The sequence below is a fragment of the Micromys minutus genome (genome assembly GCF_963924665.1).
Source record: "Micromys minutus genome assembly, chromosome: X".
Taxonomy (NCBI): Eukaryota; Metazoa; Chordata; class Mammalia; order Rodentia; family Muridae; genus Micromys; species Micromys minutus.
In genome coordinates this window covers 10831688-10847314 of record NC_137970.1, presented here as the reverse complement: position 1 = coordinate 10847314, position 15627 = coordinate 10831688, and the positions used below count along the sequence as shown (strand labels likewise).

Below are 15627 nucleotides of genomic sequence, written 5' to 3'. Positions count from 1 at the left end.
AGTTAAACTTACCAAAGGTTTAAAATAGCTATTTATACCAAAGGTTTGTAATAGCTAAAACTACCAACAGTATAAATTGAGAAAAAAGATTGATAACTGAACTAGAGGGTGCTTGTAGGAACACAAACTGGGGTAACCTCAACAGAAAATAATTTGCCTAATGACATCTACATATCCTTTGATTCACCAATTCTTTCTAGAAAGTGACACTACAGATAAATGAACAACTCTATTTTAGAAGTTCTTTGCTGTGTCCTTTTGTAATAGTGAAACGTGAGAATCCAATAAAATGATCATCTGGAGAAGACTGTGGGGCTGGGGAAATAGCTCAATGACAGAGCACATGAGGTCCTGGCTTCAATTCCAGGATAGGAATGAAGGTTAAGTAGAAGTGGTTATTCAGCCATCTTAATTCATTTATTGAAAAGAACGATAGTTTTGTTGAAAATAAGAAACATTTTATGTTATGCTCTAAAATGTGGAAAGATCTCCAAGAGTTACTCAGTGGACAAATGTGATGTGCTTCCCTTTCTGGCAAGAGCTAAAGCTGGACATCCTGGAAATGGTCTCTCACAAACACTAGCAAATACTGGGGGGTTGCTATGGGTTGAACTGTGTGCCAGAACAAGGTAAGTCCATATTCTCAGGACCAGCAAGTTCAATAAGACCTCACTTGTAAATGAAGTCCTTGTGGGTGTAACCAAGTTAAGAAGAGGTCATGAGGTTGAGCCATCATGGTTGTTATCCTTCATAAAAGGGAAAAAAGATAGAGGTAGGTAGAAGCATACGTAGGGATGCGTAAGTCGGAGTGATGGGCATATAAATAAGCAGAGGCTGTATTAGCAAGGGAGAGACAAGAAATATACCCTCCTACAGAGCCTTTAGAGAGCATGTCCTTATTGACATCTTGGTTTAGGACTTCTTTCCAGAGCTAAGAATGAATAAACGGCTATTGTTTTAAACCACTCTGCTAGTAGCCATTTCTTTTACTGGCTCTAGAAACCCAATACAAATGAAAACCAAGCTGTACAGAAAACAGCAGCAATTCTGAAAAGACTCAAACAAAAGCAAGAACAGATACTTAGAGTGCTAAAGATGGCTGCTGCCCTTTTGGCATCTGCTCTGTGTGACTCAACTTCATGGCTATTCTGAGGACACAAATTCTATGACCAACAAAGGTAGGGAGTCAAGTTACAAATTAAATAAATATAAAATGTTTCATAATGAAAATAGATTCCAGTCGAGAGAGATCTTTACTCTTCCCATCAGACCATCTCTGCAAAGAGAAGTTAGCTGCTGGGAACTCAGCTTGCAGAGAATGACTGGAGAGGGGTTACAACTTATCAAGGACAAATTAGGTCAAAATTAAGAATGTACTTCTTGAACTGAAGCTTTTAACTCCCCACTTACGGGCTAGAGGTACGCACATAAATTTGAGGATAGCCAGGGCTACACAGTAAGTCCCTATTGATGTTTTAATACTAAATAATTATTATTTAATAAAGATGTTATCTTAAATAAAATTTAAGAGAAAAATGGAACAATATGCAACATAAGTGAGCTAGACCATAAGCACTGTTCTATAGCCTTTTCCAACAGACCTCATTAGGATAGCTTTTGTTTCTCAGCAACTCACCAGCTCCAACTTCATTATATGCACACAGTCCCGGAGGATGTGTGTCGGCGCTCCCAACAGCTTGGTGAAGGCTATAAGTGTGTTGGCTTTAAATGGTGGTCCTGCAACCTGTGGGGATGGGGGAGAGACATCACCTTACTCTTCATTCTACTTCGACTTCTCTGATTCACTAACTAAGGTACAAGCATGCATTAAAAGACACATACTCTTGTTTCAAAGAATTTCTCCAAAACTTGAAGCTCATCAGGTTTCCATTGTCCTGCATTTTCAGGTGTCACTTTTAGCTGAAGGGTCTGGTTGGTTTTGGGACTAAGGGCTACTCTGCATTTCAGGGCATCTGTCTTGAACATGATTACACCAGGCTCATTGGAATTGATCAGCTGCAACTGAAAAACAAGGACACAGCAAATCAACAAGGAAAGACACAAAAATATTGCTGACAGATTGTCTCAACAGAAAAACATGTTGATCCAGGTAAGTCTGATGACAGTCACAAAACTCAGTGCTACAGAGACCATGAGTAGCAGAACTAAGGCTGGAAGAAAGCTCTCATCATCTTTAAGCTAAATGATAATTAACATATCTTAAGATTGGACAGAGGTACAGTGAAGAAAGGGTCTTATGTCCACATATGAAAACCATTAAAGTAGGAGCTGCTCTTCCAGAGGACTTAGGTTTGAGTCCCAGCACCTACATGGTGACTTGTGACTCTAATTCCAGTTCCAGAAAGATTTGATGACCTCTTCTGGCCTCCACGTACACTGTGTGCATGTGGTACACAGACATAAAGGCAAAACCACTCTCATAAATACTTAATGAAAACATATTAATTTATTAGCCAATAATCAATAACGAGATACAATTTACATTAAAGAAAAATCAAATGAAACCCAATGTTTTATACAACCCAAATTAAAATACTTTTTACATTCTTTTTAAAATATCTGACTATAAAGATTATGAAGTGGCTTTCAGGCAAGTGTATAGATATATTACAAGCAATAAACAGTTTGGCCACTTCATTAACACATATAGCTACTGGTAATTATGGTAACTATATAAAGAATGTTATCACCATAAGATTGGTTAGATGCCTGTTTCTACAAGATTTTAAAAGAATCTAATTACTCATTTTTTTAAAGCAAGCCAGAATGACTATGATCAACACTTTGATTTTGATGAAGACTCAACTTCAACATTAGTCTGTTCACAAAAGCACATCCAAGAGCAAACAGTCATTTGTATGTAGAAGGTCAGACCCTGTGTGCATTGTCTCTTTGTAGCATGGTAATCTGTCCGTAGGTCCTGGTTAACCATATTATCTAGCACATCAAACTGTACAACCCTCTAATCTAAGAACAGGAAATGGGGTCTAACATTAACACTAGGTAGAGACTTGAGGCCTAATTTTAACAAGATGGTTAAGAAGGTGACAGAGTATCCCTCACAAAATTCTTCTGCCTTTGACAATGAGCACTTAGAAAGTCAAATAATACTCCTACCGTTTCCTGTTGGATAATTCTTTGAAGGTGTCGTCTCATGATGACAGATCCAAGGAATCTCTCGAGTGGGGAACAAAGGTAACTACCTGCCAGGCCAGGCACAAGGCCTGGAGTTGGAGAGGGTAGCAGTAAGATGTTCAAGGCACTATGAGTGAGAATGGTAGGTATGGATGCTGCCCAGGAGCGCTGAGGTAGTTTTCGAGGTGGAGGCATGTTGGTTGGCATTGTCTGGGAACCTTTTGGGAAGAAAAACAGGTAACTTTAAGGGCTGCCAGCTAATTGTAACTCTTGCAATTATTCCTTGTTACCAAGGAATCATATGTCAGTTCTCAGATAGCAAAATCAGCTACCATGAATCTTCTGATTGTATCCAGGTATTCTACAATGAGATCCTGTAGGGACTCCTTCAAGGCTTGGTCCTACAACCTGCTTTTGGAAAGAATGCTGGGACACTTACAAGACTTCAATGTTCTCTTTCATGTGATCTATCTACTCACTGTTTAAGCAGGCCATGATAGAGTGTGAGATCACACAGCAGAGAGAAGCCATGCCACCTACTGGAGACACATAAATGAGCTAGCTCAGTAGAGTCTGTCAAAGCACTGAATCGTCGGCTAACATAGCATTTCTGCTTTAAGCACTGAACGTTATGAAGCAAAAGCAAACATATACTTGTACAAATCCCTTCTACTAACTTCTATGACTTTGGTTTATGGTTCAATATTGCAGACGTAAATCAGCAGTCATTGACAGAGGTGCAGACTCAGTTGCTTAAGACTTCTAAAAGACACAACCCCTTTTCTTACTGTATTTTCAATGACGTTGCTAATTAATGTTGCAGACTGATTGGCAAGAGAAAAAAGATTAAGGTTTGGAAATCCTCTGTGAAATACATGGTGACTTTCAAATGTGAAGGTGGAGTCATATCAGTGAAGCTCTGGAAAAACAGGGCTGACAACACTCACTTGTGCCAGCTCGAGGGGAATGAGAAACATCTGGAACAGGAGAATGCAGAGATGGGTTAGCTGGTGACATTCCAGGTAAACGGGTTGCTGGTGAGGGTCCGGACACTTGAGGAGACCCAGGCCAGTTTCCTGCTCGTCCACTTGGTGACACCATAGTGTATGGGGAACTAGGGTCAAGGGTTCCTAGAAAAAACAACAAAATAAAACAGATGGTTCTCAAAACAAATATTTTAATGCCCTCAAAGTCTGTGAAAACAGTCATAGCCTTAAAGAGTAATTTCTGTTGTTCTCTTTCACATTATACCCAAGTCTCTATTTTGTGAAGTTTGTACTTTCTTTTTGGTTATTTTTTGACAAAGGGTCATTTTACATAATCCTGGCTGTCCTACAACTTACCATGTAGACCAGGCTGGCCTTGAACTCATAAATTCCACCTGCCAGTGTTTCCACGGTGATGGAATTTAAAGGTGTATACTACCGTGCCCTGCTAGAGTTTTTGAACTTTCAACGAGGGTTTCGGACTTAGAGTGAAAAGACTAAGGAAGGGTCAATTTACACCCTTCAGACAAGGTTCCACACATTAAAGGAAAAATCAAGTTCTGCTGAAAAGAAAACCAGTTCTGACAAACTATGTTTCCATTCTTTTGAGAGAAGGACAAGGGAGGGAAACTACACATTTTCTTTATTCAGCAAAGGCCTCACTGACTAAGAAACAACTGAGAATCAGGTTTTGAAAAGCAGTGTCTTCCTTAACAATTTGATATTTTAAATTTCACCCCAAACATACCTTTGTCACCAAATGAAACACTGCACTACTATTTTAGTGAATAAATGGTTTTGACTATTTTTTAAAAGTCTTACAAATAAGTAAGGAAAAGACTGCCCAGGAAAGTAGGCAAGGTAAATTGGTGAAAAAAAGAGACACTAAAGACAAATGAACATTCAAAAAAAAGTTTGAATTTAATAAGTGAAATTTCACTAATAATCAAGAAATACATATCCAATATTAAAATGCCATTTTTTCACCTAGAAAAGTAACTGGGTTACTTTTACAAACCATTAATATGCCATGTTGGTAATGCTGTGGACAACAGACATTCTCCACAGATGCTAAGAAATTGGTACAGCCCTCCAGGAAAGAAATTTGCTCGTTGCTGCAAATTTCTCAAATGTTGTATCATCCTAATGACATTTTTAGGAATTTATGTAAGGAGATCACCATGAATATGAGTACATATGGCAGCATTTTTTTTAATTTTGAAAAAAGAGAAACATTCAAAACAGCTATATAATGAAGTTATGGTATGCTCAGACCACGGATGTTATAAAGCTCTATAGTATGATAACAAAGAGTTTTCACTGACAAATGCTCAAAAACAACAGTATTAATAAAAAGTAAAGTCCTAGTTGAACACAGCTAAAATGTATCAGCAACCTGGGGAGGGAAAGATGGCTCAGTGATTAAGATCTTTTACAAAGGATCTACCAGGGTTTGCCTTCCAACACCCACAGGGTGGCTCACAACCACTTGTAATTACAACTCCAGGGGTTCTGATGACCTTTCCTAACCTCCAGGCAAGGGCACCAGGAATGCACACGGTCCACATACATACACGACAAAGCACTCACACACATAAACTAACTCACACACATATATCAGAAACCAGTAAGACAAATGCCTCTGAGTAGAGAGGTAAGGTGGCTGGCTGGTGACATTGGAGCCAGGTATCCTGTCTACTGCTTGTAATCTCAGTACTGGGGGGGGTTGAAGGGGGAAGACTGTTTTGACTTTGAGGCCAGCCTGTACAATGAGATCGTGTCTCAAAAAAACAGAATGACAACAAACCCATGGGACATTTCACTGAATACCTCCTTCTAATGTTTATTTTGAATTCACTCTGAATAATTTTTTAGTGAAAATTCAAATTTCAAATCTATTCATATGGGAAGGTACCCACCCAGGTTAGGGGGAGGTATCTGAGGAGGAGACAGGCCAATAGCTAGAAAGCAAACACAGAGATAGAAGAAGGTCAGCAAGCAAGCATCAGGTAACAAAAAAGGACAAGCAGGGGAAGACAGCCACAGACCAATCAAGTCAGTGCCTCTGTGTGAGAAAACTATGAAAAAATATCTTATCTTTTTGCTTAAGTCCTATTTTTGCCATTTCTCAATAAATAAGTATTAGTTTATAAATAATAAATTTTATTTGATAAAAATGGCTTTCCCATTAAGCTCTAAATGCTATAGCGATTTCCATGTATGGACTCACCATGTGGACTAGCAAAACTGGCCCCTGGTCCTATTGAGATTCCATGCGAGGATGGGGGAGGAGTTGGAACAAATGACGCTGGTGATGGGGCTCTCAAAGCCCCACTGGGGGAGCTGGCAGCATGCAGATTTCCTAATAAAGGAAAATAATTACAGATGATCTCGCAGGACACATAGTATGTCCTGTCCAAGGAGCACAAATTAAAAAAAAAAACTCCCTAAAGAGACAGAATGGGTCCCATAAATAGCAGGAAGGACAACTGGAAAGACCTCTCTCTAGTTCAAGAAAGTTCAAATCCATGGATCCACATTGTAACTTTTATACTCACTAACTGCTAAGAAATATAAGCAATGCACTTCTTAGTTATATACTTCATTAACAAATAGGTGAGATTACCAGCTTCTTGTGAAGCACTGTTCTGGGCACAGAGGACATCTTTAAAAGAGACAATTTCTGCCCTTGTGGGGCATGTAGTCTATAAAATAAGCATGATGAACCAATAAAGCAATGACAAGTGCTGGGGAGAAAACCAGTGCAAAGGAAAAAAGCAATTTCTTATGGTGGCAGAGGTGAAGACTCTAAATTAACATGTGAACCAGACAGGAAGAAAAATGCAGGATACAGCAAAGGGAGAAAGATAATCCAGGCAGACAGAAGAGCCCATTCAAAGGCCTCAAAGAAGGGACAGTTTGTATGACAAGAAGGGGGGCAGGGTGCTGGAAGAGTGAACAAGGGTGGCCTAAGAGGAGATGACAGAGTGGACCATATGTGGGCTTATAGGCCACTCTAAGGACAGAGGTTGTCCCACATGGTGGGTGTCCATTAGAGTCTGGAATGGAAGCCATTAACAAACTTCAGTCTAGAAAGGATCACTCTAGTGGCTGGTACAAGCTGGTCTGGTGACTGAAGGCTGGTTGGGGTATTACAAAGGGCTTCAATTTGGGTTTAAAAACAAAGGACAGAGTCCATAGGTATTTGGTAAATAACTCAACATGTATAAAAGGGTATAAAAGCAAAGCATATTCTGCACATCCCTAATACAAGCAGAACATGCTCAGGGAATATGAAAGAAAAGGCTGTCCCTTTCTGAGTTTGTATGTCTATAAAAGGATCAGGACACAGGACTGGAAAACCAGGAATTTATTCTCAACCCTGATAAGTTTTGGCAAGACACTAGATATTAGGAGGAAGTACTGAATAGATAATCAGAAGACAAAAGGCTGGAGTTCCAAAGTTGAGATCTAAAATACATACAAAAGCTGGGAGACGGGCACTTAAAGCCATGGGAGTGATTTTAGCTTTAAAGGATTTCAAAGGGAGAACTATGACTATCAAAACTTAAGAAATATTAGCAGGTTTCAAACTCTTTACTATAATATAGGATAATTTCATTTTTTATGTTCTAAAATACTTAAGCAATATTGTATACTCAATAAATATGTCAACCAAGTTGATTAACCTTCATGCGTTATATTTACCTATTTAGCTGTATGATCTGACAATTGACTTAACTTCTCCATGCCTCGGGTTTTCTCCATAAAATGGGAATAATAATGAGACCTATGTCATAAGTTTGCTGTGAGGATTAAATGAGTAAAGCACTTAGAATTGGGCTTGGCATATTCATAGAAAGCATAACCGTTTACTGTGATAATCACTTAAAATAATGTACTTTCCCCTTTCTCAGCACAACAATCTCTGCTATTCCTAGAGACGCACCCCTGGGGATCTGAGTATCTACCTGCCTCTATCCTGTGACTTCCCCTCTGATATTCACAGGAGATAAGCTCTCCCACCCCACCTGGGGGATGACAACTTCCAATGTTTAACCTATGGTTTAAGAAGCTCTGATAAGCTGTAGGCCTCCATAGAGCCAAATGTCTACAGCATGCTTAGGCTTGAAAATCTCCAGGACTTTTGCAACCACAGAGTTTAGAGAACTCTGTAGCTCTGGAATCAGCTCCTCTCTGGTATAATAATAATAATGAAGAGCCCCTTTGTTACCCTAGAAAAGTCCAAATATGGATGGATGATCCAGAAAAGACCAAACTCTTGAAAAGAGTCCCACATATCCATGTTCTAGCCATTTAAGACAGTGGACTCTGGGACCACAGGTTCCACACACATGGTGTGGGGGTCTGCCTGGAATACCCAAATACCTAGTCTGTGTCCCTGAATCCTGCCTTCTCCAAGGCACCCATCAGGTCTTGAACCTTGTCAAGGTGAAGGAGGCAGGCAAAGAAAGATCCCTAGGGCAGAAATGACCAGTGCTCTACCAAATAAGTCTCTTAAAAGCCAGAGGCTCCTTAGTAAGGTATGACAAATGTCTCTAAACAGGAACCATACACACATAGAGCCTTGAAAAAGTAGAAAATTTAAAGATTATTCTAAAAGACAAGGATCTGGCTGCCTTCTTTCTTCCCCCAGGAGCCACCTTTAAAAATCAACAACAAAACCCTTTAATACCTTGAGCAATTTGAGTGGCTGTGAGAGAGGCATGCAGCAGAGAAAGAGGCTGGCAGGATGACACTGCTTGAAAAGTGGAAGCAGGAATATCCAGTGTTTCGTGCTATTCTTATTTACAAATGAAATGAGTGGGTTAAACAAGCCAGACCCCTTTCTCTCTTAGATTAGCACGTTTTGTGGGTACATGCACATTATTTATATGTATGTACACTCATACATACATATCTGTATTAAGGGATTTTAGAAAAGCAAGTTATAAAGAAAAAAGAAAAACACATAATACCAATTCTGATTTAGAATGTAAAAACTCTTAGGGTTTGAAGTCGTCATTGGAAAAGCTTTTGTTTAGCATATGTGAAACCTTGGGTTCCATCCTTACTACTATCTCTCTCTGTCTCTGTCTCTCTCTCTCTATCTATCTCTAACACACACACAAACACATACAAACACACATAGACACATCTAGCTAAGAAGCTGAACATCTTCAAATGATGAAAACATCCATTAGTTGATCGATGCATTAAACCAAAAGCTTTTACTACACATACTTTTTATATTATTTTTTTCTTCTTGAACTACTGTCAACCTCTAATTCAGACCATGAAATTACCAGCAATCTTGAAAATGGTGGCACAAGTGTGGCTCTAGGCAAGTAAAATAAATCTTACAAAATGCTCCTAAAGCACTGCAAATGTGGATTTTGCAGCACTGCTCCAATGAATGCACACAATTTTTGAGAGAGAACAGGAAAAAAAAACCTGAGATCACCTGGAGGTGACCGGAAATGCTTCCTCTGGAGGTGGAGAGTAACTCATATCTTACCTGGAGACTGTGTGTGCATCATAGAGGGGGACTGATTAACTGTGCTGTGATAGGATGTAGGGGGTGAAGTAAGAGGGTAAGCGCCTGATGTCCCTGGCTGCTTTGGAAATGGCTGGGGGGAAAAAAGAGAAAAGTTAATGTTGGCATGCTGGTCAACCTGAGAATGTATGTGTAGTGTTTCATCATTAGACCAATACCAAGATTTGCTGCTTCACTGGTTGGCACATAAGAAACCATTTAGATGCATATCTATTCAAAATACATGTCAACCATGCAAACTATGAAGCCTGGAAGAATGGAAGCTTCCACCTCTTTGAAAACCACCACATCCCTTATTTCTTACCTGCTTCAACATCACTATTTCTTTTTTTTTTTAAAGACTTATTTATTTCATGTATGTGAGCACACTGTTGATCTCTTCAGACACACCAGAAGAGGGCATCAGATCCCATTACAGAGGATTGTAAGCCTCCATGTGGTTGCTGGGAATTGAACTCAGGACCTCTGGAAAAGCAGTCAGGGCTCTTAACCTCTGAGTCATCTCTCCAGCCCAACATCACTATTTCTATCCCCCACTTTCCTGCTACAGTTTTATTTCTATCCTTGATGTTGGCATCTGTGAATTCAGGGTGAATCTTTCAATGCCCATTTCTTTAACTGTGACCTTCTTTTGCAGCAGATAGAAAGTGGTAAATGTAGCTGGAGATATAGTTTCCATAGTAACGCACTTCCTCCTGATCCATTTTCCAGTGATACTGTCACCCACACGTGTGCAAGCATACACACGGGAGTGGCCGATTTTACATTTACCTTCCAAGTCTGTTCTTTAAAGTTGAGGTATTGATCACAGATAGTAAAATATAGAACAGTGTTTCAATTACTTGAAAGGCTTCATAACTTTCACCCATCAATAAGAAAAATGTGCTCTATCCTCTCACAGACACTGCACAGAACCACCAGAGGCCCTGTTGATGAACTTCTTTGTGTTTAAAAAATCCCCTAAAAACTTTAACCTCCCAGCACAAATGACCGTGTCTGCCTGAGCACATACCACATGTAGATTTTGGTGCCTTAGCAGCATGCTAGGTATAAATGTGAACAATTGTAGTGCTAGAGGTTCGAGACACCCCAGTTTTGTCAGAGGCTATATTGTAGGAAAGCCCACAACAGTATTTAGAACATTGGACCATTCTGGGTATCTCTAAGCATCAGCCCCACAAGATAAAAAAGGCCAAATTAAAAAAATCTTAAATTCACCATTTGATGAATATTTAAAAATGTTAACTAGCCAAATGTGGTGGCACGTGCCTTTAATCCAGCCTTTGGAAGACAGAGGCAGGCAGATCTCTGTAAGATTGAGGCCAGTCTGGTCTACACAATGAAGTCCCAGGAGAGACTGTGTCTCAAAACACAATTTTTGTTCATGGTAGTAAAGATTTTTTTCCTGTTGGTTTTTTTAATCCTCAAGTACTGTGAGTGGCACTGTCAGACATTTGATTTAGAAATTAAAAAAAAAAACAAGAAAAACAAAACAAAAACAAAGAATCTCTGGAGTTGTTGAATCTTCCTAATATCACTAGAAGATGCTAACTTTGCCTTAATCTACCTACCACTAATCCTTTTGCCATAGCCTCTAACTAGTCTCTCAGTTGGAAATCTCATATCCAGTATGAAAGTTACTGGGACATAGAACTCTTAGCAAAACCAGAATGTTTAATAAGCCACTGTGACCTATAAAAGTCTTGGAAAGCAGCCAATAGATGATTGATTTAGGGAGAGGGCAGTAACAGCAGATTCTCCATCAACTGTCAGTATGACACTAGTCTTACTATAGCTGTGGCTACCACTAGCCCATCTCAGTCACTTCTTTCCAATATGTCACAAACTCTTTCCCAACATTAATTCAAGGAGAGATCTACAATGTAAAAAATGGCCGCCAATAAATAACAGAAAATGAGGATGATAATAATAAGCACTACTCTAGCAATAATAATAATGATGATGAGGAGGAGGAGGAGGAGGAGGAGGAGAAGCAACAGCAGAAACAGTAGCAGTTGATGCCCTCCTCTGGCACTGCTGGGCAAGGTCCTCCTCCACTGTGATGTTCTACCATCTTCATCCCACCTAAGTCAACATCTGTCGCAGCCCCACTGTGGCTACAGAGGCATTCAATATTGGGTCTTACTGGCCTGGCCTGTATTTTTATGAATGTCAGGAATAAAACCGAACACAAGGGAGTAAAGAAGCCTAAATAGCTGCCAAGAATAATACACAAACTCTCCTGCTATTCAGAGTCTGATACTTTAATATTAAAGACACAAGCACCAGCAAATTGGACTTACTAATAAGCATAAGTAACCAGGCCAGAAGCAAGGAAGCCCGAGGGCATTTATACTGCTGTGCTATTTTGAGAAAGATTCTGGATGAGGAGCAATGCATTACTTCATAAAACTGCCTCTGGAGGGTGTTCCTTGGAACCTTGCCAACAGGTTGTATAGTCACATACAGCTAATATCAACGGCTAAAGGCTCCAGCTAAGAGGTATTTTGTATCGTGACACACAGATTCTCTTCCATGCTAGTGAATCATACATAAGGCACTGGTTTAGGAGTACAAGATCAGTGCCTAACGACTTTCTATTTTAAGAGAGGCAAGGTGACAACAAAAGCTGGCTTGAGGACTGTTCAGATAGACATGGAAAGGAGTCAGCAGAGAGCTGAAAGCCTTGGAGCTGTGATTGGTAAAGCTGTGTATAGAAGAACCCTAGAAATTATACTCTGGTGACCTTAGTGAGCAACAGCAAACTTACAACAGCTGCCTTACACAGTGAGGCTACTGCACAAAAGGTTGCCCCCATCCAGCAAGTGAATTTTATTTTCCCAATTAGAAATGAGTAGTAATGTAAAAGGCCTTGACCTCAGGTGCTCATTTCCTACCAATAGAAGTCTCCTTGTTCTGTCAGGATTTTTTTAATAGGGGTTCCTGAGCTTCTTAGGCCTTCCAAAGACATTCTGTCTTTTAACAAAGAAATGCTAATACCTATAGAAGCTGTTCCTCAGATGGGACAGTAGAATTTCAGGAAGACATTTACCTGTTGCTGAGGTGGCTGGAGCTGTGATATTAAAGAGTCCATCATATCGCCCCCTATAGGAGATGGAGGGTTATCATCCTCATTTACAGATCTTCTCCGAGCATCCTGATTGCTATCAACAAACATGTTCAGGAAAGTCTACAAATAGAAACACCAAATTTAATTATTTTAGCAAAACATCTTTTAACTTTTTCCCCTCGTATTCATTTGTTTGTATATGTTTGTGTGTTAGTGTGTAAGCATGTGAGTGTATCTGCAATGACATATTTGTGGAGGCAAAAACCATCTTGCAGGAATCAGTTCTCTCCTTCTACCAAGTGGGTTCCATGGCCAATACTTGGGTTGACAGGTATAATGACAAATGCTTTTACGTTCTGAGACTTCTTACAATAAAAGTTTAAAAAATGTATTACTGAGACTATTGTAACACAAACATATTATATACATTCCTGAAAATGGTATTTTGACAATCTAACAAAATACTGTGAGCTCTGAAGAAAGATAGCAAATTGAAGTAAACTGTAAGCAATAAAAATAGTTAAGTGAAATAAGAATACCCTAAGAGCACTAACCACATTACATTTTCAGACCCAGAAATGCAGGCCATATCCATAAGTATAAGCAAAAATTTCTCATTTGTAAAAGGTTTCTTTTTCCTTTGTTCATTTGGGGGGGGGGATGTTGAGGCAGGATCTCACTATGTAGTCCTGGTTGACCTGGGGACTCACCATATATAAAGACCAGACTGGTGTTGAATAGTTATCTATCTACCTTGATTTGCTATTAGAAGCAAATGCCTTGATTAGAAACAAATGCCACAATGACAAGCACAAGGTCTCACATCTTAATCTAGAAAATGTGATTTTAAAAAAATGAGTCAGAATTCAGTGAATTACCTAAACATGGTGACACATGCCAATAACCATGGCATGTAGGAGGCAGGAGGCAGAGGACTGTTGGGACGGAGCCTAGCCTGGACCACAAAAGCAAGACCTTATTTAAATAAATAAGATGTACACAAACACAAGGTACACGGTTCAGTTGGTAAAGTGTTTCTACACAAGAAGAGGATTTCTGATAAAAAGCCAGGTGTGACATTCACAGGTATAATCCCAGCACTGGGAAGGTGCAGACAGGAGGATCTCTGGGATTTGCTGGCTCACTAGGCCTGTGAATCAGTGAACACTAAGATCAGTGAAAGGCTCCATCTCCAAAAGTAAAATAAAGAATGAAAATATCTGACATCAACCTCTGGCTTTTACACACACACACACACACACACACACACACACACACACACACACTCCTACAATACAAACATGTACCCCACTCACATAGTTGTACACACAAAAGTTACCTATTGGTGTTTTGGACTGCATAATTTTAATCCTGAGCCATCTAGAGTGAGATAGCCTCTCAAATGAGATCAAAAACTTAAACGAGACTAGTGTTCATGTCTCACTCAGTATCTTCCTGTGTGTCTCTCTCAGTATGTGCATGGATTCTATGTGCAGGTCAGTGGAGGACACTGGGTGTCGTATTTTTATTTTTTTGAGACAGAGAACCTGCAGCTCTCCATTTAGGTTAAGAATGTTGGCCAGTAAATCCCAGTAAACTACCTGTTTATTCAGTAATGGATGTATACACAGTCATGCTTGGCTTGTTCTTTTTATATATGGTTGCTAGGAATTTGAACTCAAGCTTTCTTTCTTTCAGAGCAAGTGCTCTTACGCACTGAGCTAACTTTCCAGTCCAATTCTCCACTTAATATCTCTTTATCATCTTCAAATAAGCATGTCATTATTCATCAAAATCATTTGAGGATTATTAAAGGAATATAGTCTTTCAAATGAGTAAAGGAAAAATTATCAATTGGAAGCTGCTAAAAGCTGCTAGAGCAGATAATTGAATTACCCAATGAGAAGACTCATATCCTAAGCAAGCCACTGGGAAAGGCAAGAAGCAAAGCTATTTCCATCCAGATTCTCAAGACACTCTAGAAGCAGCAATGCCAGTTACCTTGGCAGTTAAGAGTTCTGGCTGCTCTTCTTAAGGGACTCAAGTTCAAACACCCACATGACAGCTCACAAATGTCTTTAACTCTAGTTCTGTCTTTAACTCTAGGATGCAGACACATAAATGGTGCACAGACATATACATCTGCCATACACAGCCTATGAATCTTGTTGGCTACAGAATCCTCAAAATTCATCATCCCATCCTTTCATATGACATGAAGGAAGATTTATTACAATTAGTTAGTTATTGATCAAAATAACTCATAAAAAAAAACTGTCTTTCACCTGCTCAAACAAAAAGCAAAAATTCTTCCTTAACTGATCTGTGGACCTTGCACATCCCATACAAATATCCTTAAAGAACTAAATATTGGTTAAAACGAAACACAAGGAGGGCAGGCCTGACAAGATTCACCCTCAGGATGCTGAAATGATCTGATGCTCCAGCTCTCTGCACCTAATCCTGACTCAATTGATGCTGTTTCTAAAGTCCTGTTTCCAGAATAGCTTCAGGAAAGACTGCTAGTGCATGAGGATCTCAGTTCATCAAGCCTTTCAGACTGTTCAGTCAGGATTTCAGTAAATCTGAAATTTTTCAACACATGAAGACTGAACAACAAGTGTTAGCTAGCTTTATTCTGACTTACCCATTTTTTTCAATTTCCTTTCCCTAATTCAGCAGGAAGCAATAAAATAATACTATCATCAAAGTCCCTTAAGTTGGAGTAGAAGGTTTTGAACTTTATCAATTAAATATGTGGTCACTTTAAGGAATAATTTGCAAATAATTATGGTCTTGAACATGGAAGTAATCAAATAGAGGGCTTACACTCAGAGATTTCTATATTTTCTTTCTTC

The 15627-nt window shown here is 39.3% G+C and overlaps 1 protein-coding gene across 2 annotated transcripts in view; it reads right to left on the bottom strand.

Annotated features, from left to right (window-relative positions):
- Positions 1 to 15627, bottom strand: part of MED14 (mediator complex subunit 14) — an 81396-nt gene that overhangs the window by 6791 nt on the left and 58978 nt on the right. Inside the window, exons 22-28 of one of the 2 annotated variants that reach the window (XM_080910968.1) lie at positions 12752 to 12889; positions 9661 to 9772; positions 6373 to 6504; positions 4104 to 4286; positions 3139 to 3374; positions 1843 to 2022; positions 1637 to 1744 (exon numbers count right to left, since the gene is read on the bottom strand). In XM_080910968.1, coding sequence (XP_080767094.1) covers positions 1637 to 1744; positions 1843 to 2022; positions 3139 to 3374; positions 4104 to 4286; positions 6373 to 6504; positions 9661 to 9772; positions 12752 to 12889 — 1089 coding nt within the window. The remainder of the gene's footprint in view (positions 1 to 1636; positions 1745 to 1842; positions 2023 to 3138; positions 3375 to 4103; positions 4287 to 6372; positions 6505 to 9660; positions 9773 to 12751; positions 12890 to 15627) is intronic. The other variant, XM_080910969.1, reaches the window with a different exon arrangement.